Below are 26,360 nucleotides of genomic sequence, written 5' to 3'. Positions count from 1 at the left end.
AATGAAAAATTGAGTTAAGCTTTTCTTTCAGTATGTATGTTTCAGCCTATTGCGAAAAGTTTGCTCTGGAACTGAATTACAAGGAACATCTTAAAGCTCAGCTAGGAGGTATCTCTATAAAAGAAATACGAACGTAAGAATGGAAGGAGCCCGCAAAACGCATTGTGGTCCATCAATACAATTCCATTTATAATCTGAGTATGATTATTTCATCATCGTTTTCCAACCACAGCCAGCTGTTGATTCCCATTTAAGGAAGAATAAATTATTTCCGTATCCTCTCAAAATGATCAGTCGGTTCCCTTAAGATTTCTATAAACCCCTGCCTCTCCTTCAAACGGAAATCCAGCTACATCGACTGGGATACAGTGGCATAGAGGTATGTGACTGCACTAGTAATATTGTATGCCTGGATTAATGATCCAGTGATATGAGTTCAAATCGCAACACGGCAGATGGGGATTTTAAATTAAGTTAATTAAATAAATATAAGAATTCGGAGCAGGAGTAGGCCATTCGGCCCCTTGAGCATGCTCCACCATTCAATAAGATCATGGCTGATCTTCTACCTCAACTCCACTTTCTTGCACTATCACCATATCCCTTAATATTTAAAAATCCATCGATCTCTGTCTTGAATATATTCAACGACTGAGCATCAACAGCTCTCTGGGGTGGAGAATTCCAAAGATTCCCCACCTTTGAGTGAAAAAACTTCTCATCATCTCAGTCCTAAATAGCAGATCCCTGATTCTGAGTCTGTGACTCGTTGTTCTAGACTTCTCCAGCCTGTGGAAACATCTTCACTGCATCTACCCTGACAAGCCCTTTAAGAATGTTGTATGTTTCAATTAGATCATATCTCATTCTGCTAAACTCTAGAGTATTCAGTCTGCTCAATCTCTTCTCATAGGACAATACCCATCCAAGGAATCAGTCTGGTGAAACTTTGTTGCACGCCCTCCATGGCAAGTATACCCTTCCTTAGGTAAGGAGAGCAAAACTGTGCACAATACTCCAGATGTGGTCTCACCGGGTCCTATATAATTGCACATATTGCGATATGTGTGCGCACTAGGTCCCTGCAGCAGAGCTGGTCTTCAGTCTTCTTGGGTAATCTTTGCCACTGAACCAAGACCTAGCTCTGTCAAGCCCATGTGCTGGCTGGTGTGCAACGGCCACCACATGTTAAAAACATCCACGCACTGGCATCTTCCACACTTGAGGATGTAGTTCGGGCCCTCCTTACGAAATACCTGTGAACTCATCCTTTTTTTTGCATGGAAGCAAGTCATCGTCGTTTCGAGGGACTGCCTATGATGATGATATAATTGCAGTAAGATATCTTTACTCATACACAAATCCTCCTGTAATAAAGGCCAAATCTGAAATAAAAAACTACTACCAATAATGGTGATCATAAAACTACCAGATTGTTGGAAAAACCCATCTTAATGCCAGTAATGTTCTTTAGGGAAGGACCCTCACCCGTAAAATCTATATTTAACTCCACAGCAATGCCGTCTGAAATGGCCTACCAAGCCACTCAGTTGTATATACGGGTGCTGTAGTGTAGTGGTTATGTTACTGGACGTAATACAGGGGCCTGGGCTAATAATTCAGAAATCATAAATTCAAATACCACAGGTTTACAATTCTCAGATTACCTGAAAGAAAAAAAAATTGCAGTGCTACGGGAAAGGGCAAAGATTGGGACTAGCTGAAGTGCTCCTGCAGAGAGCTGGTACATGCTTGATGGGCCGAATGCCCTCTAATAATTTTATTGTATGAATCTAAGTCTCATTAACGTGTTAATAAACTGCATTCTCTGTGCCACACAGCCACTAACCTGTGAAAACGAGTTTTCTCATTTTGAACTCTGCTTGATCATTGTGAATTGTTTGCTTAACTCCCCTATTCTTGCGGCTCAGGTCCAAGTTTAATAGTTTGTTGTCAATTTTATCTGTAGCTTTCAATATTTTAAAGGCTAGCATGTGTAAACCCCTTTGCCTTCTTTTCTAAAGTGCAAAGAAATGCAGTTCTCTAAACCATTCGTTAAAAGTTGAAGCCAAAAGACTAAAATCGTCCTGTTCAACTATCAAATTATGTCTAATGAAGGTGTGATATTGTTGACGAAAACTACACGCCATACTCCAGAATTGGCCTCCAATTATTGTACATTTTCCGAATAAATAACCATGGCTTGAAAAAAACAGTTCTTTTCAGTTACTTCTCCATTCTCCATTGTCCATATTGTAACCTCTTTCATATTGACGAGACGTATTCAGGGGATTATCTACGATTAATCTCTTGTAATTTGTTTTACTTTTTCATTGTATGCCAGTGGAGATTTTTTCTTGTTTTAAACATGCTTGCTGCAACCTGATGATTCATATATATATATATTATATGAGCTTATATTTATCTACATTAAAACACATATTTCATACCTCAAAGCAATTTTTATCTTTGGTAAATGCCATTTTGTAAATAATCATGTTTACATAAGAACATAAGAAATAGGAGCAGGAGTAGGCCATTTGGCCCCTCGAGCCTGTGTCGCCATTCAATAAGTTCATGGTGATCTGATCCTGGCCTCAACTCCACTTCCACTCTTTTGTCTCACTTCCTGCATACACACACCTTTGTGTAACTGGAAAAAATAATAACACGACTACACCAGGTCCATACGATTTGCAAACATTGTCAAAGGTAGAGATCCAAGAAAGGACCCTTGAAGAATATGCCAGAAAATAGTAATCACCGACCTTTATTTTCTGGCACTACTCCAATTCTCATTCCATCCATATAATGTGCCATCTATTGCATGAGGCTTAAACTGCTCTTCCAGTCTCACTTTTGGACTGTTGTCAAATGTCCATTGAAGATCTAAGTAAACGACATCTATTGATTTATTCTAGCTTAGTTACATCTCAAAGAATTCCATTACATTGGTAAGGTGCAGCTTTTCATTTCTAAATCCTACATAAGATACCTGTGCTCCCAGTTTGTCATTTGGAACATCCTGCAAATGGTTCTCAAGCATATTCTCACTTTGGATGTTAGGTGAACTGGTGTGCTAATACAGGTATAGTGCTTTATATCTTTTTTTAAATATTGAAATTGCATTACTTATCCTCAGGTCCCTAGGTGCTGTATTCATAAAACTTGAGAAAGTATTAATAGGTCTCAATGCGTATTTTGTTGTGACCACATTGTGGTGATTCAGCCAAACCTACAATCTCTGGTACTTATTGTCCACTTTGATTTCTGCTGTGCAAACGTTGGGTCATAGTTTCAAAGTGTGCCAATTAAAAGTCACATCCAGGAGAGAAGGTCGGCACATGGCTTTAGCACATTGCACTTCTGTCTCTCATGCATGTGCTTCAATTCCACCCAGATGAATTGGATAAAAATTATCATCCCTCTTTTTGTTGTCAATAGCCAGATACTATAGGTATCAATCACCTACCGTACCTGTAGAGATGGAGTTTGAGGGAGTGACTGGAGTTGGAAGGTGGTCTCACCTGCAGTCTCTCAAGGAACAGGGAGATATGTTTCTACATCTTTATGCATCTGGGTAAAACGCCAGTCACTGGTGTCTAAATATTACTTAGAAGAGATCTGATATGCCCATCGAATCCCTGTTGACACCAAGAAGATTCAAAATGTATTGTTAAATATTGAATTGACCTAAAATCAGTTTTCCTGCAATTTTTGTGAAGCCCAACAATATGAGGCGACCTGATCAACTTAGTATGATCTCAAGCTCAGAAAATGACTTATAATGATTGATTGGAATCAGCACGCTGACACCATGGCGACCACAAAGTACCTAAACAGTTTATATTGCCTGGCTAGAGCTCTTATTCTGCTCCCAGGTAAAGTACTTGCACAGTTACATGTATGCTCAGAGTTACTCACATAATAGCTAAATCTAAACATTTAAAGACTATGATACAACATCCTATACATTTAAGTAAACTCCAATTGATTTTAGAAGTGCGAACAGTAACATATAGCTTTACAGCACATTTGTTGAATCCGGGTCAATAATGGATTATTTTTGAATGGTTACAGCATGGAAGATGGCCTTTCAGCCTGTCGAGTCCATGCCGGCTCTCTGCAAGAGCATCTCAGCTAGTGTCACTTCTCCACCCTTTCTCCGTAGTCCTGCAAGTTGGAGTTATATGTAATCAAAAATAAATGTAAACCTCTCCTAGGAGCTAGCAGTATATAGCAATGTGACAGGTATGTTGATTAGAAATAGAAATTGTGCAGAGAATTGAGAAAGTTACCTCCAAGATATTATTTGCTTCTTATGCATTCGAATGTGTTGGCTTTCAATAAATATATCTGTAAACCCAAATCAAACATATGAGGATCTTCTTTAAATTTTACTAACACCTTACCTCATTGCTTACTGAGTTGCTGCAATTTACAGGATTCATAATTCCTGAATTTTCCTTTCTGATAGATTCATTCCGGACATAGTTCTTGTCTGTAGATGACCTGCATATATTGTGGGTCATGAAGTCTCTCTTCGTTGACTGTAATGTTGAACATGACTCATAGCGAAAACTCTGCGAAAGTGGATCACCCCCATATACCTCAACATAGTTCGGTGGTATCTGAAGATTTGTACTGGCTTTTTGAATTCCGTTCAGAGAATTTCGTGTTTCAAAGCAGCAACAAAAACCCAGGGAACAGTGCTGGCCTCCCAAACCATTCTTGCTTTTATGAACCTTAACAGCCAGGATAATCAATATCACTAGAAAAATAATAGAAATTATCCCTAAGGCAATGACCAAGGAAAGGCTCTTATCAGGCTTGAATCCAGTGCGTTCAGTTAAACCACTGACGTTGGAAGACATTTCAGTATCGCTTCCCACCACAGATAGAATGATAGTCACTGTGGCAGAAAGGGATGGTGTTCCATTGTCTCTTACCACAATCACCAATCTTTGCTTAGAGGTATCTTTACTCACAATACGACGGATAGTCCAAATGTCTCCGGTGTCGGGTGAAATAGTGAAAAGATTATGATGGGTAGCCTGAAAAATCTGGTAAGAAAGACGAGAATTCTGACCGGCGTCAGCATCTGTGGCCAATATCTTGGCAACCAAGTAGCCTGGTTCTGCAAACCTGGAGATTGTCTCTGTTGCTGTTGACCCATATTCCGGTAACGGGCGCACGATCACTGGAACATTGTCATTCTGATCAAGGATAACAACATCCACTGAAACATTACTGGCGAGTGGTGGGACACCAGAGTCCTGGACCTGAACTTGGATCTGAAAGTTTTTCAATTGCTCGTAGTCAAAAGATCTCTGAGAAAATATGACACCACTCTCTGGGTTAATAGCGATATAACTGGCTACTGATGCGCCCTCAACTTGTGTCTCCGTGAGAGAATAGTTCAGTCGAGCATTCTGTCCTACATCTGGATCAAAGGCTGTCACGGAAAATATAGAAGCCCCAATCACATTGTTCTCCATCACGCTTGCTGTGTATAAATGTTGCGTAAACCTTGGTGCGTTGTCATTTATATCCGAAACCTCGACCCGAATGGTTTTCTTGGATGTGAGAGAAGGGTTTCCTGCATCCCGACATGTTATAGTAACGTCATACCTGGAGGTATGTTCCCGGTCCAGTCGATGCTGAATCAACAGTCTATAATAGTTCTTCAAAGATGAATCTAGTTTAAAGGGCAACGTGTTTGAAATTTCACATTGTACCTGTCCGTTTACTCCCGAATCTTTGTCTGCTGCACTGAACAGGGCCACTACAGTCCCAAGCGGAGCGTCCTCGGAAACCGTACTTGACAAAGACCTCAACATCACTTGAGGTGCGTTATCATTCACGTCAATAATGTTCACGAACACATCGCAGTGCTCAGGCACTGCGTCAGAGCCCTTGTCCTTTGCTTGTATGTTAATCTCAAAGACACTGCTTTCTTCATAATTCAAATGGCCTTTCACTCTGATTTCTCCAGTTTTGGAATCTACGTCAAATAGTTCACGGGCCCTCGCCGAACTATGACTACTGAGCGAATACATTATCTCGCCATTCGGACCATCGTCCAAGTCAGTGGCGTTTAATGTGATTACCAGGGTTCCTGTGGGTGCGGTTTCCAACAGGCTGACCCTGTAAACCGACTGGGGGAACGCAGGCGTGTTGTCGTTTGCATCCTTTACTATGATTGTAACCTGAGCAGTGCCCGATCTTACCGGGACCCCACCGTCCTTGGCCATTAGCGTCAGACTGTGGGTGGATTCCGTTTCTCTATCCAAGGACTTTTGCAACACCAGTATTGGTAATTTCCGTTCCCCGCTGCGCATTGGTACATCGAGAATAAAAAAATCATTTTGAAGGAGCTGGTAGGTTTGTACTGAGTTAGTTCCAATGTCCGGATCGTGCGCGGACTCGAGGGTGAAGCGCGTTCCCGACGCAGCAAGTTCCGAGATTTCAAGGCGGAACTGTTTCTTTGGAAAACTGGGAGCATTATCATTTACATCGAGAATCTCCACTTCCACCTGGTACAGATTGAGAGGGTTTTCAAGTACTGCATCCAAGGTTAACACACAAGTGAGACTCGGCCCGCAGAGATTTTCTCTGTCAATTTTATCTTTAACAAACAAATTTCCATTGTCTAAATTTACGTCCACATACTGTTTCCTGGAGCCGAGCACAATCCGCAAATTGCGAGCAGAGAGCTGCTTTACATCTAAATTCAAATCGGCGGCGAGATTCCCAACAAAGGCGCCCAGTTGCAGTTCTTCAGGAATCGAATAACGAATCTGCGCAGAAACTGGATTCCACGAGAACACACAGAACAATAATTGGCATTTTAGCAACCAAATTTTAAATCTCATTTCCAGCGTAAAACATCCCAAATTGCTCAGTCCGAGACCGTAACATTCATGACCGTTCAGCAGTTATTTGGATATATGTAATTAAAACTACGATATACCAAATTCCTGCACGTTATGCGAATCGCTCGGATTATTTCATGTAAATCTTCTCATTTTTTTTAACATTGCCAATCGATTCGGGAACAAAACCGACGGAGCTGTTCGCTATCCAATGTTACACTGCGTCTGATCTTGCGTGATGGTGGCTGGGTTGTGAAGGGGGCAGGCCGGATCACCAATCACATCTCGGCTTCTGATTGGTGAGCAGAAGCACATTGTATTTCAACAAATCAGAATGCCGTTCATTTCTTAAAGCTGGACGGTCTGAAATCAGCGCAGAATATTTATATTTATTGTTGCACAATTAAAAATTGAATCAAGGTTTATCTTTCAGTCTGTGTGTTTCTGTCTGCTGCGAAAAGTTAGCTGCAGATCTCTTACAAGGAATATCTTAAAGATTGGCTAAGAGGAATTTGTATAAAATAAATACAAACTTCAGAATGGAAGGTGCCAGCACAGCTCATCGGGTCCATCAATACAATTCCATTTATAATCCATTTATGATTATTCCACCATCGTTTTCGAATTTCAACCAGCTTTTGGTTCGTATGTAAGGAAGACTAACTTATTTTCGCATCCTCGCATGAAGATTAATCGTCACTCTTAGGATTTCCAGAATCCCAATTCTCTCTTCCAAACGGAAGCCCAGCTAGATCGACTGGGGTACGGTGGCATAGTGGTATGTTACTGAACTAGTAATCTAGAGGCCTGGATGAATGATCCAGAGTATATGAAATCAAATCCCACTGTGACAGCTGGGGAATTTAAATGCAGTTAACTAATCTGCAATAAAACGCTAATATCAGTAATGGTGACCGTTAAACTACTGGATTGTTATAAAGCTCATCTATTTCACTAATGCCCTTTAGAGAAGGACATTTGCTGCCTTTACCCAGTCTGGCCTATATAAGACCCTAGACCCACATTAATGCCCTGTGAAATGCCTAGTAAGCCACTCATTACATAGACGGGTGCTGTAGTGTTGTGGCTGTTTTACTGGACTGGGTCTGGGCTAATAATTCAGAGAACATAAGTTCAAATCCCAAAAGTTTTACGATGATATGAATACATGAATTTAAAAAAATTGTGGGGCTACAGGGAAAGGGCGGAGATTCGGACGAGCTGAAGTGCTCTTGCAGACAGAATGCACGAGAGCGTTGGGCCGAATAGCCTCCTCCTGTGCTATAACGATTATATGTTATGATTTTAAGTGTTGGATTTGACCTGTAATAAACTCAATTCACTACGCCACACAACCACTAACCAGTGAAAAAGGTGGTAAAAACAGAGAGACAGACTATTATCTGAATGGTGACAGATTAGGAAAAGGGAAGATGCAACGAGACCTGGGTGTCATGGTACATCAGTCATTGAAGGTTGGCATGCAGGTACAGCAGGCGGTTAAGAAAGCAAATGGCATGTTGGCCTTCATAGCGAGGGGATTTGAGTACAGGGGCAGGGAAGTGTTGCTGCAGTTGTACAGGGCCTTGATGAGGCCACACCTGGAGTATTGTGTACAGTTTTGGTCTCCTAACTTGAGGAAGGACATTCTTGCTATTGAGGGAGTGCAGCGAAGATTCACCAGACTGATTCCCGGGATGGTGGGACTGACCTATCAAGAAAGACTGGATCAACTGGGCTTGTATTCACTGGATTTCAGAAGAATGAGAGGGGACCTCATCGAAACGTTTATAATTCTGACGGGTTTAGACAGGTTAGATGCAGGAAGAATGTTCCCAATGTTGGGGAAGTCCAGAACCAGGGGTCACAGTCTAAGGATAAGGGGTAAGCCATTTAGGACCGAGATGAGGAGAAACTTCTTCACCCAGAGAGTGGTGAACCTGTGGAATTCTCTACCATAGAAAGTAGTTCAGGCCAATTCACTAAATATATTAAAAAGGGAGTTAGATGAAGTCCTTACTATTCGGGGGATCAAGGGGTATGGCGAGAAAGCAGGAAGGGGGTACTGAAGTTTCATGTTCAGCCATTAACTCATTGAATGGCAGTGCAGGCTAGAAGGGCTGAATGGCCTGCTCCTGCACCTATTTTCTATGTCTATGTTTCTATGTTAATCTCTAAGTTTGCATGGCTATTGAGAATATTTTGCTCAGCTGCCCTTTTTTACACTCAGATCCAACTTAAGTCATTTGTTATCTTTTGTTTTAACAATCGCTTTGTATATTTTAAAGGCTTACATGCGTAAATCACTCTCTGTTTTTCTAAAGTGCAAAGAATTACAGTTATCTGAGCAGTTAATCAAAATTAATGGCAAAAGCCTAAAATCACCCTGGTCACGCTTCTTTGATCAAGAAGTGCAGGCCATATTCCTGATTTGGCCTTAAAATTATTGGTACAATTTCAGCATAAATTGCCTTGACTTAAAAAGTAATACTTTTCGGTTACTTCTTCATTCTTAATTTGCTAAAATACAGTCTCTTTTATATCGACCAGATGAATTCAGGGTATAACGTATGGTCACCACTTTCTCATTTTTTGTACTTTTTCAGCCTCTGCCAGTAGAGATTTTTTCTTGCTGCACGCATGCTTGCTGATAGCTGATCCATATATATGAGCTTACATTTAACGACATAAAATGCATATTTCACACACCCAAAATAATTTTCTTATTGGTAAATGAAATTCCGTACATAATCATGTTTCTTTCAACTCACTACCTGCATACACACACATTTGTATAATTGGAAAAATATAATAACACGACTAACCATATGATTTACCGACATTTTTAAAGGCAGAGATCCAAGAAAGGATCCTTGACGAATATGCCAGTGAATAGTAGTCATCGACCACTGTCATCTGTCACTAAGAGAATTCCCATTCCATCCATATAATGTGTCATCTCTTAAACCCCTCCAGCACTCTAATTTTTGAACTGTTGTCACTTGTCCATTGAAGATCGAAGTAAACTACATCTATTTATTTAATCTAACTTAATTACCTCTCAAGGAATTCTATTATATTGATAAGGTGCAGCTTTTTATCTCTAAACCATTCTTAGGATACCTGTTCTCCCTGGCTGTCATTTGGAGCAGCCTGCAAATGGTTCTCAAGTGTTTTGTTACTTTTGAAGTTAAGAGAACTGTCGTGTTATTACCAGTTTAGTACGTTACTATTTTTGAATATTGAAATTGCTTTGTTGTCCATAGGTCCTTAGGTGCGGTATTTATAGAAGTTGGGAACGTATTAATAGGTCTCAAATAAATATTTTCTTGCAACTACTTTGTGGTGCTTCAGCCAAAGCTACAACCCCATGTTCTAATTTCCCACTTTGATTTCAGCTGTGCAAAAGTTGGATGGTAGTTTCAACGTGTGGTGATTAAAATTAAAATCCAAGAGAGAAGGTAGGCACATTGCATTAACATGCTGTCCTCTTTCTCACATGCATACGCTTCAATTCCAGCCAGACTAATTGGGTACAATTATCTTCTCGTTTTTTCTTTTAAATGGCCAGATATAAGAGGTGCTAATCACCTGTCATATCTTTCGAGCGCGATAGGATATGAGGGAGCGACTGGAGTTGGACATTGGTCTCACCTGCAATCTCTCCAAGAATAGGGAGATATTTATCGACGCCTTTACTCATCTGGAAAGAACGCAATTCACTCGTATCTAAATATTACGTGGAAGAGATCTGACATGCCCAGCGATTCCCTATTGACCTCAAAAAAATTCGTTATGAATTGTTCAATATGGAATTGATCTAAATCATTTTTTATGCTATTTCTGTGAATCCCAACAATATGAGGTGACCTGATCAATTTCATATGATCGCAACCTTAGAAAACTATTGCTATTAATTAATTTGAACTAACACGCTGACACCATGACAACCACGCATTAACGAACCAATTGGAAGTAACTGGTTAGAACTCGTATTCTGCTCCCATTTGAAGTACTTGCACAGTTATATGTATGCTCAGAGCTCCTCACAAAGCATTTAAATGTTTAGCGAGTGTGAGATAATGTCAACACGTCCTATACATTTTAGCAAAATCCAATTGATTTATAAAGTGTTAACAGTAGCAAGTGTCTTTACGGCATAGTTATTAAATCTTAGTCGACAATACATTATTTTTGAATAGTTACAGCACGGAAGAATGCTATTCGGCCTGTCGAGCCCTTGCCGGCTCTGTGCAAGAGCACCTCGGCTTGTCCCACTTCCCTGCCCTTTTCTTGTATCCCTGCAAATTGGGGTGACATATAATCTACAATAATTGTTAACACATCCGAGGAAATAACACTATATAGCAATGTGACGGGCATGATGGAAGAAATATAAATACTGCTGAGAATTGAGAATGTTACATTTAAGAAATTATTTGCATCTTATATATTTAAATGAGCTGGTTTTCCTAATATATCTGTACACCCAAATCACACCTGTGAGATCGTCTTCTAATTTTACAAACATAAGAACATAAGAAATAGGAGCAGGAGTAGGCCATACGGCCCCTCGAGCCTGCTCCGCCATTTAATACGATCATGGCTGATCCGATCATGGACTCAGGTCCACAACACCTCACCTCATTGCTTCCTGTAATGCTGCAATTTACAGAATTCATAATTCCTGGATTTTCCTTCCCGATAGATACATTCCGGACATCGTTCTTGCCTGTAGATGATCTGCAGGTGTTGTGGGTAATGAAGTCTCGCTTTGTTGACTGTAATGTTGAACATGACTCATAGCGGAAACTCTGTGAAAGTGGATCACCCCCGAATACCTCAACATAGTTCGGTGGTATGTGAAGATTTCTTCTGGCCTTTTGAATTCCATGCAGAGAATCTCTTGTTTCAAAGCAGCAACAAACACCCAGGGAACATTGCTGGCCTCCCAAGGCATTTCTGTTGTTATGAACTTTAACAGCCAGGATAATCAAAATCAGTAGAAAAATGGTAGAAATTACCGCTAAGGCAATGAGTAAGGCAAGGGACATATCAGAATTAAATTCAGGGTCTTCAGTTAAACCGCTCACATTAGAAAATATTTCAGGATCGCTTCCCTCCACAGATAGGATGATAGTCACAGTGGCAGAAAGGGACGGTGTTCCATTGTCTCTTACCACAATCACCAATCTTTGCTTCGAGGCATCTTTATTTGCAATACGACGGATAGTCCAAATGTCTCCCGTGTCGGGTGAAATAGTAAAAAGATTATGATGGGTAGCCTGAAAAATCTGGTAAGAAAGACGAGCATTCTGACCGGCGTCAGCATCAGTGGCCGATACCTTGGCAACCAAGTAGCCTGGTTCTGCAAGCCTGGAGATTTTCTCTGTTGCTGTCGACCCATACTCGGGTAATGGGCGCACGATCACTGGAACATTATCATTCTGATCAAGGATAACAACATCCACTGAAACATTACTGGCGAGTGGTGGGACTCCAGCGTCCTGGACCTGAAGTTGGATCTGAAAGTTTTTCAATTGCTCGTAGTCGAAAGATCTCTGAGCAAATATGACACCACTCTCTGAGTTAATAGAGACATAACTGGCTATGGAGGCGCCCTGAACGTGCGTCTCCAGGAGAAAATAATGCAGTCGAGCGTTCTGACCAATATCTGCGTCAAAGGCTGTCGCTGAGAATATAGAAGCCCCAATCACGTTGTTCTCCCTCACTTTTGCTGTGTATCGAGGCTGCGTAAACCTTGGTGCGTTGTCATTTATATCTGAAACCTCTAACCGAATGGATTTCTTGGATGTGAGAGGAGGCCTTCCTGCATCAGTGCATGTTATAGTAACTTCATACCTGGAGATATTTTCGCGATCCAGTAGATGACGAATCAGTAGTCTATAGTAGTTCTTCAAAGATGAATCTAGTTTGAAGGGAAGTTGATTTGGTACCCGACATTGTACTTGCCCGTTTTCTCCCGAATCTTTGTCTGCTGCACTGAACAGAGCCACTACAGTCCCAAGCGGAGCATCTTCTGACACTGTACTTGACAGAGACGTCAAAGTCACCTCAGGTGCGTTGTCATTCACATCAATAATGTCCACCAACACGTCACAATGCTGAGGCATTGCGTTCAAACCGTTGTCAATTGCTTGTATATTAATCTCAAAGATATTACTGTCTTCATAGTCCAAATTCGCTTTCACTCTGATTTCACCAGTTTTGGAATCGACATTAAAGAATTCCCGGGCTCTGGCGGAACTATGGCTACTGAGCGAATACATTATCTCCCCATTGTGACCATCGTCCAAGTCAGTTGCGTTTAATGTGATTACCAGGGTTCCTGTGGGTGCGCTTTCCAACAGGCTGACCCTATAAACCGACTGGTAGAAAACAGGCGCGTTGTCGTTTGCATCCTTTACGATGATGGTAACCTGAACAGTGCCCGATCTTACAGGGACTCCGCCGTCCTCGGCAATTAGCGTTAGCTCGTGGGTGGATTCCGTTTCTCTATCCAAGGATCTCTGCAACACCAATACTGGAAATATTCCCTCGGCGCTGCGGGTTTGAACATCTAGAATAAAGTAATCGTTCGGGAGGAGCTGGTAGGTTTGTACTGAGTTAGTTCCAATGTCCGGATCGTGCGCGGACTCGAGGGGGAAGCGCGCTTCCAGCGCAACAAGCTCCGAGATTTCAAGATGGAACTGGTTCTTTGGAAAACTGGGAGCATTGTCATTTACATCGAGAATCTCGACTTCAACCTGGTACAGATTGAGAGGTTTTGCAAGCACAACGTCCAAGGTTAACACACAAGTGATGCCCGGCCCGCACATCTGTTCTCTGTCAATTTTATCCTTGACAAACAAAATTCCGTTGTCCAAATTTACATCCACATATTGTTTGCTGGGCCCCGGCACAATCCGCAAACTGCGAGCAGAGAGCTGCTTTACATCTAAACCCAAATCGGCGGCGAGATTCCCAACAAAGGCGCCCAGTTGCAGTTCTTCATGAATCGAATAACGAATCTGCCCAGAAACTGGATTCCACGAGAAGATTACACAGAACAATAGTTGGCATTTTAGCAAGCAATCGTTTTTAAATCTCATTTCCTTTGTAAAACATCCCAAATTGCTCAGTACGAGACCGCACCATTCATTATCCTTGCAGCAGTAATTTGGATATATATTTTAAAATCGGCTAGCTACGATGTACAAAATACCTACACTTTTTGCGAATCGCTCGAATTATTTCACTTAAATCTTCTAATTTTGTCTAAAATTGCCACTGGATTCTTGTACAAAGCCTCCGGAGCTGCTCACTATCCAATGTTACACTGCGTCTGATCTTACGTGATGGGGGCTGGGTAGTGAAGTGGGAAGGCCGGATCACCAATAACACCCAGCTTGTGATTGGTGAAGAGCGGCACATTGAAAATTAACCAATCACAATACCGTTCATTTCTTAAAGCTGGACGGTCTGAAATCAGAGAAGAATAGTTATATTTATTGTTGCACAATTAAAAATGGAATCATGCTTATCTTTCAATCTCTATGTTTCTGTCTGTTGCGAAAAGTGAATTACACGGACTATCTTAAAAATCAGCTCGGAGGAATCTGCATAAAAGAAATGAGAACGTAAGAATTGCAAGGAGCCAGCACAACACATGGGGCCTATCTGAACAATTCCATTCATAATACGTGTACGATTATTCCATCATCGTTTTCCAACCACAATTAATTCCTACTCAAGGAAGACAACGTTATTAACACATTCTCCAATAAAGATCAGTCGGCTCTCTTAAGATTTCCACAATCCCCCGCCTCTCTTCAGAATGGAAATCCAGCTGGACCGACTGGGGTACATTAGTATAGTGATGCATTATTGGATTGGAATTCCGTACGCCTGGACTAATGAACGAGAGATATGAGTTCAAATTCCAACATTGCGGTTGTGGATTTTAATTTCAGTTACTTAACTAAACATAAGAATATAAGAATCAGGAGCAATAGTCGGCCATTCGGCCCCTCGTGCCTGCTCCACCATTCAATAAGATCATACTTGATCATCTATCTCAACTCCACTTTCCTGCACTATCCCCATATGTCTTGATTCCCTTAATATCAAATAATCTATCGATCTCCATCTTGAATATACTCAACGATTGAGTATCTACAGCCTTCTGGGGTAGAGAATTCCAAAGATTCACCAGCATCTGAGTGAAGAAATGTCTCCTCATCTCAATCCTAAATAACTGTCCCCTTAATCTGAGACGTGACCACTTGTCCTAGACTTCCCAGCCAGGGGAATCATCCTCCCTGCATCTATATTGACACGCCCTCAAAGCATATTGTGTGTTTCAATGAGATCAGCTCTCATTCTTCTAAACTCTAGCGAGGATAGTCTTAGTCTACTCAATGTCTCGTCATTGGACAGAGCCCGTTCCTGGAATCAGACTGGTGAACCTTCATTAAACGCTCTCTGTGGCTAGTATACCCTTTCTTAGGTAAGAAGAAGAAACCAGTACACAATACTGCAGGTTTGGTCTCAACAGGGCCCTATATAATTGCAATAAGACTTTACTCTTATACTCAAATCCTCTTGTAATAAAGGTCAAATCTGAAATAGAAAATTACTATCAGTAATGGTGACCATGAAACTACCAGATTTTTGGAGCAACCCATCTTAATTTCACTGATATCCTTTAGGGAAGGCCCTTTATTCGGTATGGGCTATATGTGAATCCAGACCCACAACAATGCCATCTAAATGTCCTACCAAGCCATTCAGTTGTATATACCAGTGCTGTAGTGTCTCGGTTATGTTACTGGACTTGTAATCCAGGGTCCTGGTCTAATATTTCAGAAAACATATGTTCAAATACCACATATTTTACGATTTCTATGATTAGCTGCAAGAAATAAAAATGCAGGACTAAGGGAAAGGGCAAAGATTGCGACTCGCTGAAGTGTTCCTGCAGAGTGCTGACACCAGCTTGATGAGCCGTATGGCCTCCTACTCTGCTGGAACGATTCTATTTTATGAATCTAAGTCTCATTGACGTGTTAATGAACTCTATTCTCTGCGCCACTAAACCACTAACCATTGCTTGGTCATTGAGAATCTTTTGCTTAACTCTCCTATTCTTGCACTCAGGTCAAAGTTAAGTAGTTTGTTATGTTCAATTTTATCTGTAACTTTCAATATTTTAAAGGCTTGCATGTGTAATCCCCTTTGTCTTCTTTTCTAAATGGCAACGAATTGTGATTATCTAAGCAGTTAGATAACCACAATTCATAACCACAAAACATAAAGCGAAATGCCTGAAATCATCTTGGTCACCCTTCAAATTCTTTCTAATACAGGAGTGAACACTGCACGCCATGCTCCAGAATTGGCTTAAAATTATTTGTACAATTTCAGAGTTAATTGTCTTGACGTGAAAAACCAGTTCTTTTCAGTTACTTCTCCATTCTCAATTTGCCGTATTACAATGTCTTTCATCTTCATTAGATGCATTCAACGGATGCTCTACGATCACTCCTATATGTTTTTTTTTAATTTTTCAGTATATGCCAGTGGATATTTGTTCTTGTATTACAGATGCTTGCTGATACCTGATTATATATACATACATATATAAATATCTGTAAGAACATAAGAACATAAGAAATAGGAATAGGAGTAAGCCATACGACCCCTCGAGCCTGCTCCGCATTCAATAAGATCATGGCTGATCTGATCATGCGCTCAGCTCCACTTCCCCACCCACTCCCCATAATCCCTTATCCCCTTATTGTTTAAGAAACTGCCTATTTCTGTCTTAAATTTAATCAATGTCCCAGCTTCCACAGCTCTCTGAGGCAGCGAATTCCACATATTTACAACCCTCTGAGAGAAGAAATTTCTCCTCATCTCTGTTTAAAATGGGTGACCCCTTATTGCAAGATCATGCCCTCTAGTTCTAGTCTCCCCTATCAGGGAAACATCCTCTCTGCATCCACATTGTTAAGTCCCCTCATAATCTTATAGGTGTCGATAAGATCACCTCTCATTCTTCTGAATTCCCATGAGTAGAGGTCCAACCTACTCAACCTTTCCTCATAAGTCAACCCCCTCGTCCCCAGAATCAACCTAGTGAACCTTGGTTGAAATGCCTCCAAAGCAAGTACATCCTTTCGTTCATATGGAAACCAAAACTGCACGCAGTATTCCATTTGTGGCCTCACCAATACCTTGTATTGCTGTAGCAAGACTTCCCTACTTTTATACTCCATCCCCTTTGCAATAACGACCAAGATACCATTGGCCTTCCCGATCACTTGCTGTACCTGCATACTATCCTTTTTGTGTTTCATGCACAAGTACCCACAGGTCCAGCTGCATTGCAGCACTTTGCAATCTTTATCCGTTTAAATATAACTTGCTCCTTGATTTTTTCTGTCAAAGCGCATGACCTCACACTTTCCAACATTATACTCCATCAGCCAACTTTTTGCTCACTCACTTAGCCTGTCTATGTCCTTTTGCAGATTTTTGTGTCCCCCTCACACATTGCTTTTCCTCCCATCTTTGTATCGTCAGCTAACTTAGCAACGTTACAGTCAGTCCCTTCTTCCAAGTAATATAGATGAGCTTACATCTATCCACATTAAAACGAATATCAAAGCAATTTTATTCATTACTCAATATCAATATGTAAATAATCATGTTTCTTTCGCCTCACTTCCTGTAGCCATATATCTTTGTGTCACTGGGGAAAGTAATAATACTACTACACAATGCCAATATCATTTACAAACATTGTCAAATTTAGAGATCCAAGAAAGGATCCTTGAAAAATATGCCAGGAAACAGTAAGCACCGACCTCTGCCTTCTGGCACTAAGCCAATAATTATGCCATCCATAAAATGTGCTACTTATTCCACGAGCCTTTGAATTCTCTATCACTTTTAGATATGTTGTCACTCGTGCATTGAAGATCTAACTAAACTACATCTATTGAATTAGCCTAGCTTTGTTACCTCTCAAATAATCCATTACATTGGTATGGTGCAGTCTTTCATTTATAAAACCTATGTAGGAAACCTGTGCTCCCAGTCTGTCATTTGGCGCATCCTGCAAATGGTTCCCAAGCATTTTCTCTCTTTGGATGTTCGGTGAACTGTTGTGTTAATACTGGCTTAGTACTTTATTTTTTCTTTAAATTTTGAAATTGCATTACTTATCCTCAGGTCCCTATGTGCTGTATTTATAGAAATTGAAAAAGCATTAATAGGCCTTAATGAATATTTTGTTGTGACCACGTCGTGGTGATTCATCCAAACCTACAATCTCCTGCTCTAATTGCGCACTTTGATTTTAGCTGTGCAAACGTTGGACAGTAGTTTCAAAGTGCGCTGATTAAAATTCAAATCCATGAGAGAAGATTGGCACATTGCATTCGTACACGGCCTTTTTTGCTCTCGAGCATGGGCTTCAATTGCGCCCAGTCCAAATGGTTGGCATTATATTCTCTCCTGTTGTTGTCAATGGCCTGGTACTAAACAACTACTTTATCTTTAATGCACGATGGGGTGTGCGGGAGCGACTGGAGTTGGACGGTGGATTCTCCTGAAGTGTCTCCAAAAAAGTGGAATTATTTTATCAGGTGTTTACACATCTGGACACAGCGCCATTCACTGGTATCTAAATATTACTTAGAAGAGATCTAACATTCCTTGTTGACACCCAGAAGATTCAAAATGAATTGTTAAATATTGAATTGACCTAATTTCAGTTCTTTCTGCAATTTGTGCGAAGCCCAAATGTACAAGACGGCCTGATCAATTTCGGATGATCAGAAACTCAGAACCTGCCTGATGTTAATCAGTTGGAATGATCGCACTAATACCATGGCATCTTGAAGTAACGAATTGGTACATGGCTGGATCTCATATATTACTCTCAAGGAAATTGTTCTGTACTTGCATGGTTACATGTTTGCACATAGTTCCTCGCAAGATAGTTAAAATGTAAACGTTTAGAGAAAGTGGGACAATGTCAACACTTCGTATACATTTAAATGCACGCACTTGGTTTACACAACACCAAAAGTATCATGTGGCGTTCAAGCCGGGTTGACAATGCATTGGAGTTACGTATAATCAAAAAAACGTAATCATATCGTAGGAGCCAACACTATATAGCAATGTAACAGACATGTGGACTAGAAACAGAACTAGTGCAAAGAGCGGATAAGGATGCCTTTAAGATATTACTTTCATCCTAATAATTTCAATGAGCTGTTTTTTTCGTAAATGTATATCTACACCCGACTCAAACCTGTGAGTATTTCCTTCCCACTTGTCAAGCGCCTCACCTCATTGTTTACAGTATTGCTGTAATTTACAGAATCCAACAGGCCTCGGTTTTCTTTCCCGATAGATTCATTCCTGACATTGTTCTTGCCTGTCGATGACCGGCATGCGTTGGGGTTAAAGAATTCTCTCTTTGTTGACTGCAATGTTGAACATGACTCGTAGCGGAAACTCTGAGAAAGTGGATCACCCCCGAATACCTCAACATAGTTCGGTGGTATCTGAAGATTTCTATCGGCCTTCTGACGTCCATTCAGAGAATTTCCTGTTTCAAAGCAGCAACAAACACCCAGGGAACACTGCTGGCCTCCCAATCCATTTCTGCTTTTATGAACTTTAACAGCGAGGATAATCAAAACCACTAGAAAAATGATAGAAATTACTCCTAATGCCATGACCAAGGAAAGGCTCATATCAGGATTAAATCCAGGGTGTTCAGTTAAACCACCCACGTTAGAAAACTTTTCAGTATCACTTCCCACCACAGATAAGATAATTGTGACAATGGCAGAAAGGGATGGTGTTCCATTATCTCTCACCACAATCACCAATCTTTGCTTAGAGGCATCTTTATTCATAATACGACGGATAGTCCAAATTTCTCCAGTGTCTGGTGAAATAATAAAAAGGTTATGATGGGTAGCCTGAAAAATCTGATAAGAAAGACGAGCATTCTGACCGGCATCAGCATCAGTGGCCGATACCTTGGCAACCAAGTAGCCTGGTTCTGCAATTCTGGAGATTGTCTCTGTTGCTGTCGACCCATACTCGGGTAATGGGCGCAAAATCACTGGAACATTGTCATTCTGATCAAGGATAACAACATCCACTGAAACGTTACTGGCGAGTGGTGGCACTCCAGCGTCCTGGACCTGAACTTGGATCTGAAAGATTTTCAATTGCTCGTAGTCAAAAGATCTCAGAGCAAATAAGGCACCACTATTTGAGTTTATAGCGATATAACCAATTACTGACTCGCCCTGAACTTGAGTCTCCAGGAGAGAATAGTTCAGTCGAGCGTTCTGTCCTACATCTGGATCGAAAGCTGTCACGGAGAATATAGAGGCCCCAATAACGTTGTTCTCCATTAAGTTTGCCGCGTATAGAGGCTGCGTAAACCTTGGCGCGTTATCATTTATATCTGAAACCTCTACCTGAATGGTTTTCTTGGATGCGAGAGAAGGGTTTCCTGCATCAGTGCATGTTATAGTCACATCATACTTGGAGATATTTTCGCGATCCAACTTTTTCTGAATAATTAACGTATAATAGTTCTTCAAAGATGAAACTAGATCGAAGGGAAGTTTAGTTGAGATTTGACATTGTACCTGCCCGTTTTGTCCCGAGTCTTTGTCTGCCGCACTGAGCAGAGCCACTACAGTCCCAATTGCAGCATCTTCTGACAATGTACTTGACAAAGACCTCAACGTCACATCAGGTGCGTTATCATTCACGTCAATAATATACACCAGCACATCACAGTGACCCGACATTGCGTAAGACCCTTTGTCCATTGCTTCTATATTAATCTCATAGAATCTGCTTTCTTCATAGTCCAAATTCTCTTTCATTCTGATTTCTCCAGTTTTGGAATCTACGTAAAATATTTCACGGGCTCTCGCAGAAGTAAGGCTACTGAGCGAGTACATTATCTCTCCATTGGAGCCATCGTCCAAATCAGTGGCGTTTAATGTGATTATCAGGGTTCCTGTTGGTGCGGTTTCCAACAGGCTGACTCTATAAACCGACTGGGGAAAAACAGGCGAGTTGTCGTTAAAATCCTTTACTTTAATTGTAACCTGAGCAGTGCCGGATCTTACAGGGATCCCGCCGTCCTCGGCTATTAGCGTCACACTGTGGGTGGATTCCGTTTCTCTGTCCAAGGACTTTTGCAACACCAATACTGGAAATGTTCTCTCCCCACTGCGCATTTGTACATCAAGAATAAAATAATCGTTCGGCAGGAGCTGGTAGGTTTGTACTGAGTTGGTTCCAATGTCTGGATCATGCGCGGACTCGAGTTGGAAGCGCGCTCCCGGCGCAGCAAGCTCTAATATTTCGAGGCGGAACTCGTCTCTTGGAAAACTGGGAGCATTGTCATTTACATCGAGAATCTCCACTTCAACCTGGTAGAGATTGAAGGGATTTTCAAGCAACGCATCCAAGATTAACACACAAGTGAGTGACGGCCCGCAAATATTTTCTCTGTCTATTTTTTCCCTAACAAACAAAATTCCATTGTCTAAATTTACGTCCACATACTGTTTCCTGGAGCCGGGCACAATCCGCAAACTGCGAGCCGGGAGCTGCTCCACATCTAAACCCAAATCGGCGGCGAGATTCCCAACAAAGGCGCCCAGTTGCAGTTCTTCAGGAATCGAATAACGAATCTGCCCAGAAACCAAATTCCACGTGGAGAATACACTGAACAATAGTTGGCATTTCAGCAACCAATATATTTTAAATCTCATTTCCAGCGTAAAACATTCTAATTTGCTCAGTACGAAACCGCAACATTCATGACCCTGGAGCGGTTATTTGGAGATTTTTTAAAAATCGTTTAATTAGGATGCAAAAAAAAACCCTGCATGTTTGCGAATCGCTCGAATTATTTCATTTAAATCTTCTCATTTTGTCTAAAATTCTCACTGGGTTCTTGGACAGAACCTGCGCAGCTGCTCGCTATCCAATGTTACACTGCGTCTGAACTTACGTGATGATGGCTGGGTAGTGAAGGGGGCAGGCCCGATCACCAATCTCATCTCAGTTTCTCATTGGTGCAAATAGGCTCATTGAAATTCAACGAATCAGAATACCGTTCATTGCTTAAAGCTGGACGGTCTGAAATCAGCGCAGAATAGTTATATTTATTGGTGCACAATTATAAATTGAATCAAGCCTATATGTTTCCGTCTGTTGCGAAAGGATAGCTCTCGAGCTGAATTACGAGGAATAACAGCTAGAAGGAATCTGTATAAAATAACTAAAAACATAAAAACGGAAGGAGTCAGCATGACACATTGGGCCGATCAGAATAATTCCATTTAATCTCCATGATTATTCCAACATCGTTTTCCAACTCCAAATAGCTGCTGATTCCTACTTAAGGAAGACAAAACTATTCCCGCATCCTCTCATAAAAGTCAGTCGTCTTGCCTAAGATTTCTATAATCCTCGTTTGCTTTCCAAATGGAAATCGAGCTAGCTCTACTGGGGTACGGTCGTATGTTACTGGACTAGTAATTCTGTCTGCCTGAACGAATGATCCAGAGATATGAGTTCAAATCCCAACATAACAGTTAGCGATTTTAACTGCAATTAGTTATATAAATATAAGAACATACGAATTAGGAACAGGAGCAGGAATATGCCATTCGGCTCCTCGTGTCTGCCCCCCCCCATTCAATAAGATCACAGCTCATCTTCTACCTCAACTCCAATATCCTTCACTAACCCCATATGCCTTGATTGCCTTAATATTCAAAAATCTATTGATTTTTTATCTTGAACATACTGAACGATTGAGCATCCACACCCGTCTGGGGTAGAGAGCTGCAAAGGTGTCTCACCCCCTGTGAAGAAATGTCTCCTTATCTCAGTCCTAAATGGCTGATACCTTATCCTGAGACTAAGACCCTTGGTTCTAGACGCCCCAGCCAGGGCAAACGTCCTGCTTGCATCTACGCTGCCAAGCCCTCTAAGAATGTTGTATGTGTCAATGTGATCGCCTCTCATTCAACTAAACTCGAGAGATTATAGGCTTATTCTACTCGATCTCTCCTCAGAGGACAATGCCCCCATCCCAGGAATCAGTCTGGTGAACTTTCGTTACACTCCCTCTATGGCAATTCTATCCGTTCTTAGATAAGGAGAGCAAAACTGCACACAATACTCCAGGTGTAGTCTCACCACGGCCCGATTTATTTGCAGCAAGACATCTTTACTCTTATATTCAAATCCTGTTGTAATATAGGCCAAATCTGATATAAAAAGCTACTATCTGTAATGGTGATCATTTAGCTACCAGATTGTCCGAAAACCCATCTTAATGTCACTAATATCCTTTAGGGAAGAGCCCTTACCCGGTCTGTCCTTCATGTGACTCCAGACCCACAGCAATGCCATCTGAAATGGCCTTCCCAGCCACTAAGTTGTATATACTTGTGCTAAAGTGGGTCACTTCATGGGACTAGTAATCCAGGGGCCTGGGGTAATAATTCCGAAAATATAAGTTCAAATCCCACATATTTTACGATTCTATGATTGCCTGAAAGAAAAAGTGCAGTGCCATGGATAAAAGGCGAAGATTGGGACGAGGTGAAGCGCTCTTACATAGAGCTGACACGGGCACTAGCGGCCGAATGGCCTCCTCTTGTGCTGTTACGATTCTATTTCATGAATTAACGTGCTTTTTAAACTATAATAAATCTATTATCTTTGCCACAGAGCTACTAACCTGTGAAAAAGTTGTTTTCTAATCTCTAACGTTGCTTGGTCATTGAAAATGTTATACATAACTCTCCTATTCTTAAGCTCAGTTCCAAATTCAAGAGCTTGGTATCTTCAATTTTATCTGTAGCTTTCAACATTATAATGGCTTGCATGCATAAACCACTCTGTCTTCTTTTCAAAATGCAAAGAAATACATTTATCTAAGATGTTAATCAAAATTAATGTCAAAAACGTAAAATCACCCTGGTCACGCTTCAAACTATTTCCAGTGCACTTATGATATGTTTGACCAAAAACTGCAGGCCATGCTACAGAATAGGCTGTATAATTATTTGTACAATTTCAGCATAACTTGTCGTTACTTGAAAAATCAGTACTTTTCAGTTCCTTCTCAATTCTCAATTTACTTTATTGCAACCTATTTCATATTGACTACATGCATTCAGGGTATAATCTATGGACACTCCCATATCTTTTTAAAAAACTTTTTGTCCCGATGCATTTGGAGATTTTTTTCTGATACATGCTTGCTGATACCTCATCATATATATGTGAGCTTACATGGATCCACATTAAAACGATTATTTCCTACCTCAAAGGATTTTTTTTTCATTGCTCACTTTCATTCTGCAAATAATATTTTTCTTTCACCTCATTTCCTACATACACACACGTTTGTGTCACTGTAAAAAGTAATAACTCGACTATACCCTGTCCATAGGATTTACAAACACTGTTAAAGGTCGAGATCCAAAAAAGAATCCTTGACGAATATGTCACGAAATAGTAACCTTGACCACGGTCTTCTGGCAACATCCCAAATCTCAATCTATTCATATAATGTGTCATCTATTCCATGAGCCTTAAACTTCTCTACCAGTTTCACATTTGGACTGTTGTTACTTGCTAATGAAAATCTAAGTAAACTATATCTATTGATTTAATTTAATCTAGCTTTGTTACCTTTCAAAGGATTCCATTACATTGGTAAGGTGCAGCCTTTCATTTCTAAAATCTACTTAGGATACCTGTGCTCCGTGGCTGTCATTTGGAGCACCCTGCAAATGTCTCTCAAGCGTTTTCTCAGTTTGGTCGTTCAGTGAAATGTTGTGTATTAACAGTATAGTGCTTTACTTCTTTCTAAATATTGAAATTGCAATACTTATCCTTAGGTCCCGAGGTGCTGTACTTATAGAACTTCAAAAAGTATTAATAGGTTTCAATGAATATGTTGTGGTGATTTAGCCAAACCGACAGTCTTCTGCTCTAATTGCCCACTTTGATTTTGCTGTGAAAATGTTGGACGGTAGTTTAAAAGTGAGCTGATTAAAATTCAAATCCATGAGAGAAGGCACAATGCATTAGCACTCTGCCCTTTTTGCTCTCGTGCATGGACTTCAATTCCGCTGAAATTAATTGGAAAAAATGATCATCTCTCTTGTTGTTGTCAATGAACTGATATTCCCGGCGCCAATCTCCTACCATATCTTTAGAGCACGATGGGGTGTGAGGGGTGACTGGAGTTGGACGGTGGTCTCACCTGCAGCCTCTCCAGGCACAGTGAGATTATTTTACGAGCTGTTTTCGCATCTGGACAGAGCGCCATTCACTGATATCTAAATATTACTTAGAAGAGATCTGAAATGCCCACCGATTCCTTATTGACACCCAGAAGATTCACCAGAAATTGTTAACTATTGAATTGACCTAAAGTCAGTTTATTCTGCAATTTGTGCAAAACCGAATAATAGAAGATGACCTAATCAATTTAGAATGATCTGAAACACAGACACTGCCTGATATTAACTAGTTGGAATTATCGCGCTGACACCATGGCAACTAGGAAGTAACCAACCTGGCTGAGACTTCAATGTTACTGTCAAGGAAAGTGTTCTGTATTAGCACGGTTACATGTTTGCACTGAGTCCCTCGTAAGATATTTAAAATTTAAACATTTAGAGCATGTGGGACAATGCCAACTCTTCCTATACATTTACATAAATCTACTTGGTTTAACAAAACCAACAGTATTATATGGGGTTCCAGTATACTTGTCAAACCCGGGTTGCCAAGCATTGGAGTTAAGTATAATCAAAAAAAACGCAAATATATCCTACGAGCTAACACTATATAGAAATGTTACAGGCATGTTGACCAGAAACAGAAATAGTACAGAAAACTGAGAAGGTTTACTGTTAGGTATTACTTTCATCTTATGCATTTCATTTAGCTGGCTTTACGGCGATGTATTTCTACACCAAAAGCAAACCTCTGGGGTCCTCCGTCACATTTTAGAAGCTCCTCACCTCATTGATTACAATGTTGCTGTATTTTTCAGAATTCATCACGCATCGGTTTTCTTTGCCGATGGCTTCATTCCGAACAAAGTTCTTGCCTATAGATAATCTGCACGTGTTGGGGGTCACAAAGTCTCTCTTTGTTGACTGCAATGTTGAACATGACTCATAGCGGAAACTCTGAGAAAGTGGATCACCCCCGAATACCTCAACATAGTTCGGTGGTATCTGAAGGCTTCTACTGGCCTTTTGAATTCCATTCAGCGAATTTCTTGTTTCAAAGCAGCAACAAACACCGAGGGAACAGTGCTGGCCTCCCAAACCATTTCTGTTTTTATGAATCTTAACAGCGAGGATAATTAAAATCATCAGA

General features: G+C 40.8%; 2 protein-coding genes across 2 annotated transcripts in view; both read right to left on the bottom strand.

Annotated features, from left to right (window-relative positions):
- Positions 1–3,602: 3,602 nt before the first annotated feature.
- The window catches only part of LOC139262429 (protocadherin-10-like), a 33,271-nt gene continuing 10,513 nt past the window's right edge, over positions 3,603–26,360 (bottom strand). The window contains exon 2 of the mRNA XM_070877622.1: positions 3,603–3,644. Coding sequence (XP_070733723.1) covers positions 3,603–3,644 — 42 coding nt within the window. The remainder of the gene's footprint in view (positions 3,645–26,360) is intronic.
- On the bottom strand, positions 4,147–13,987 carry LOC139261922 (uncharacterized). Its single transcript, XM_070877099.1, has 4 exons — positions 11,519–13,987; positions 10,530–10,578; positions 4,413–6,811; positions 4,147–4,173 (listed from the first exon to the last, which is right to left on the bottom strand). Exons 1-4 carry the CDS (start codon positions 13,985–13,987, stop codon positions 4,147–4,149), a joined length of 4,944 nt encoding a protein of 1,647 aa, XP_070733200.1.

This window comes from Pristiophorus japonicus, chromosome 4, assembly GCF_044704955.1.
Source record: "Pristiophorus japonicus isolate sPriJap1 chromosome 4, sPriJap1.hap1, whole genome shotgun sequence".
Classification (NCBI taxonomy): Eukaryota; Metazoa; Chordata; class Chondrichthyes; family Pristiophoridae; genus Pristiophorus; species Pristiophorus japonicus.
The sequence above is the reverse complement of the archived record's forward strand: the minus strand, read 5'-3'. Positions and strand labels throughout refer to the sequence as shown.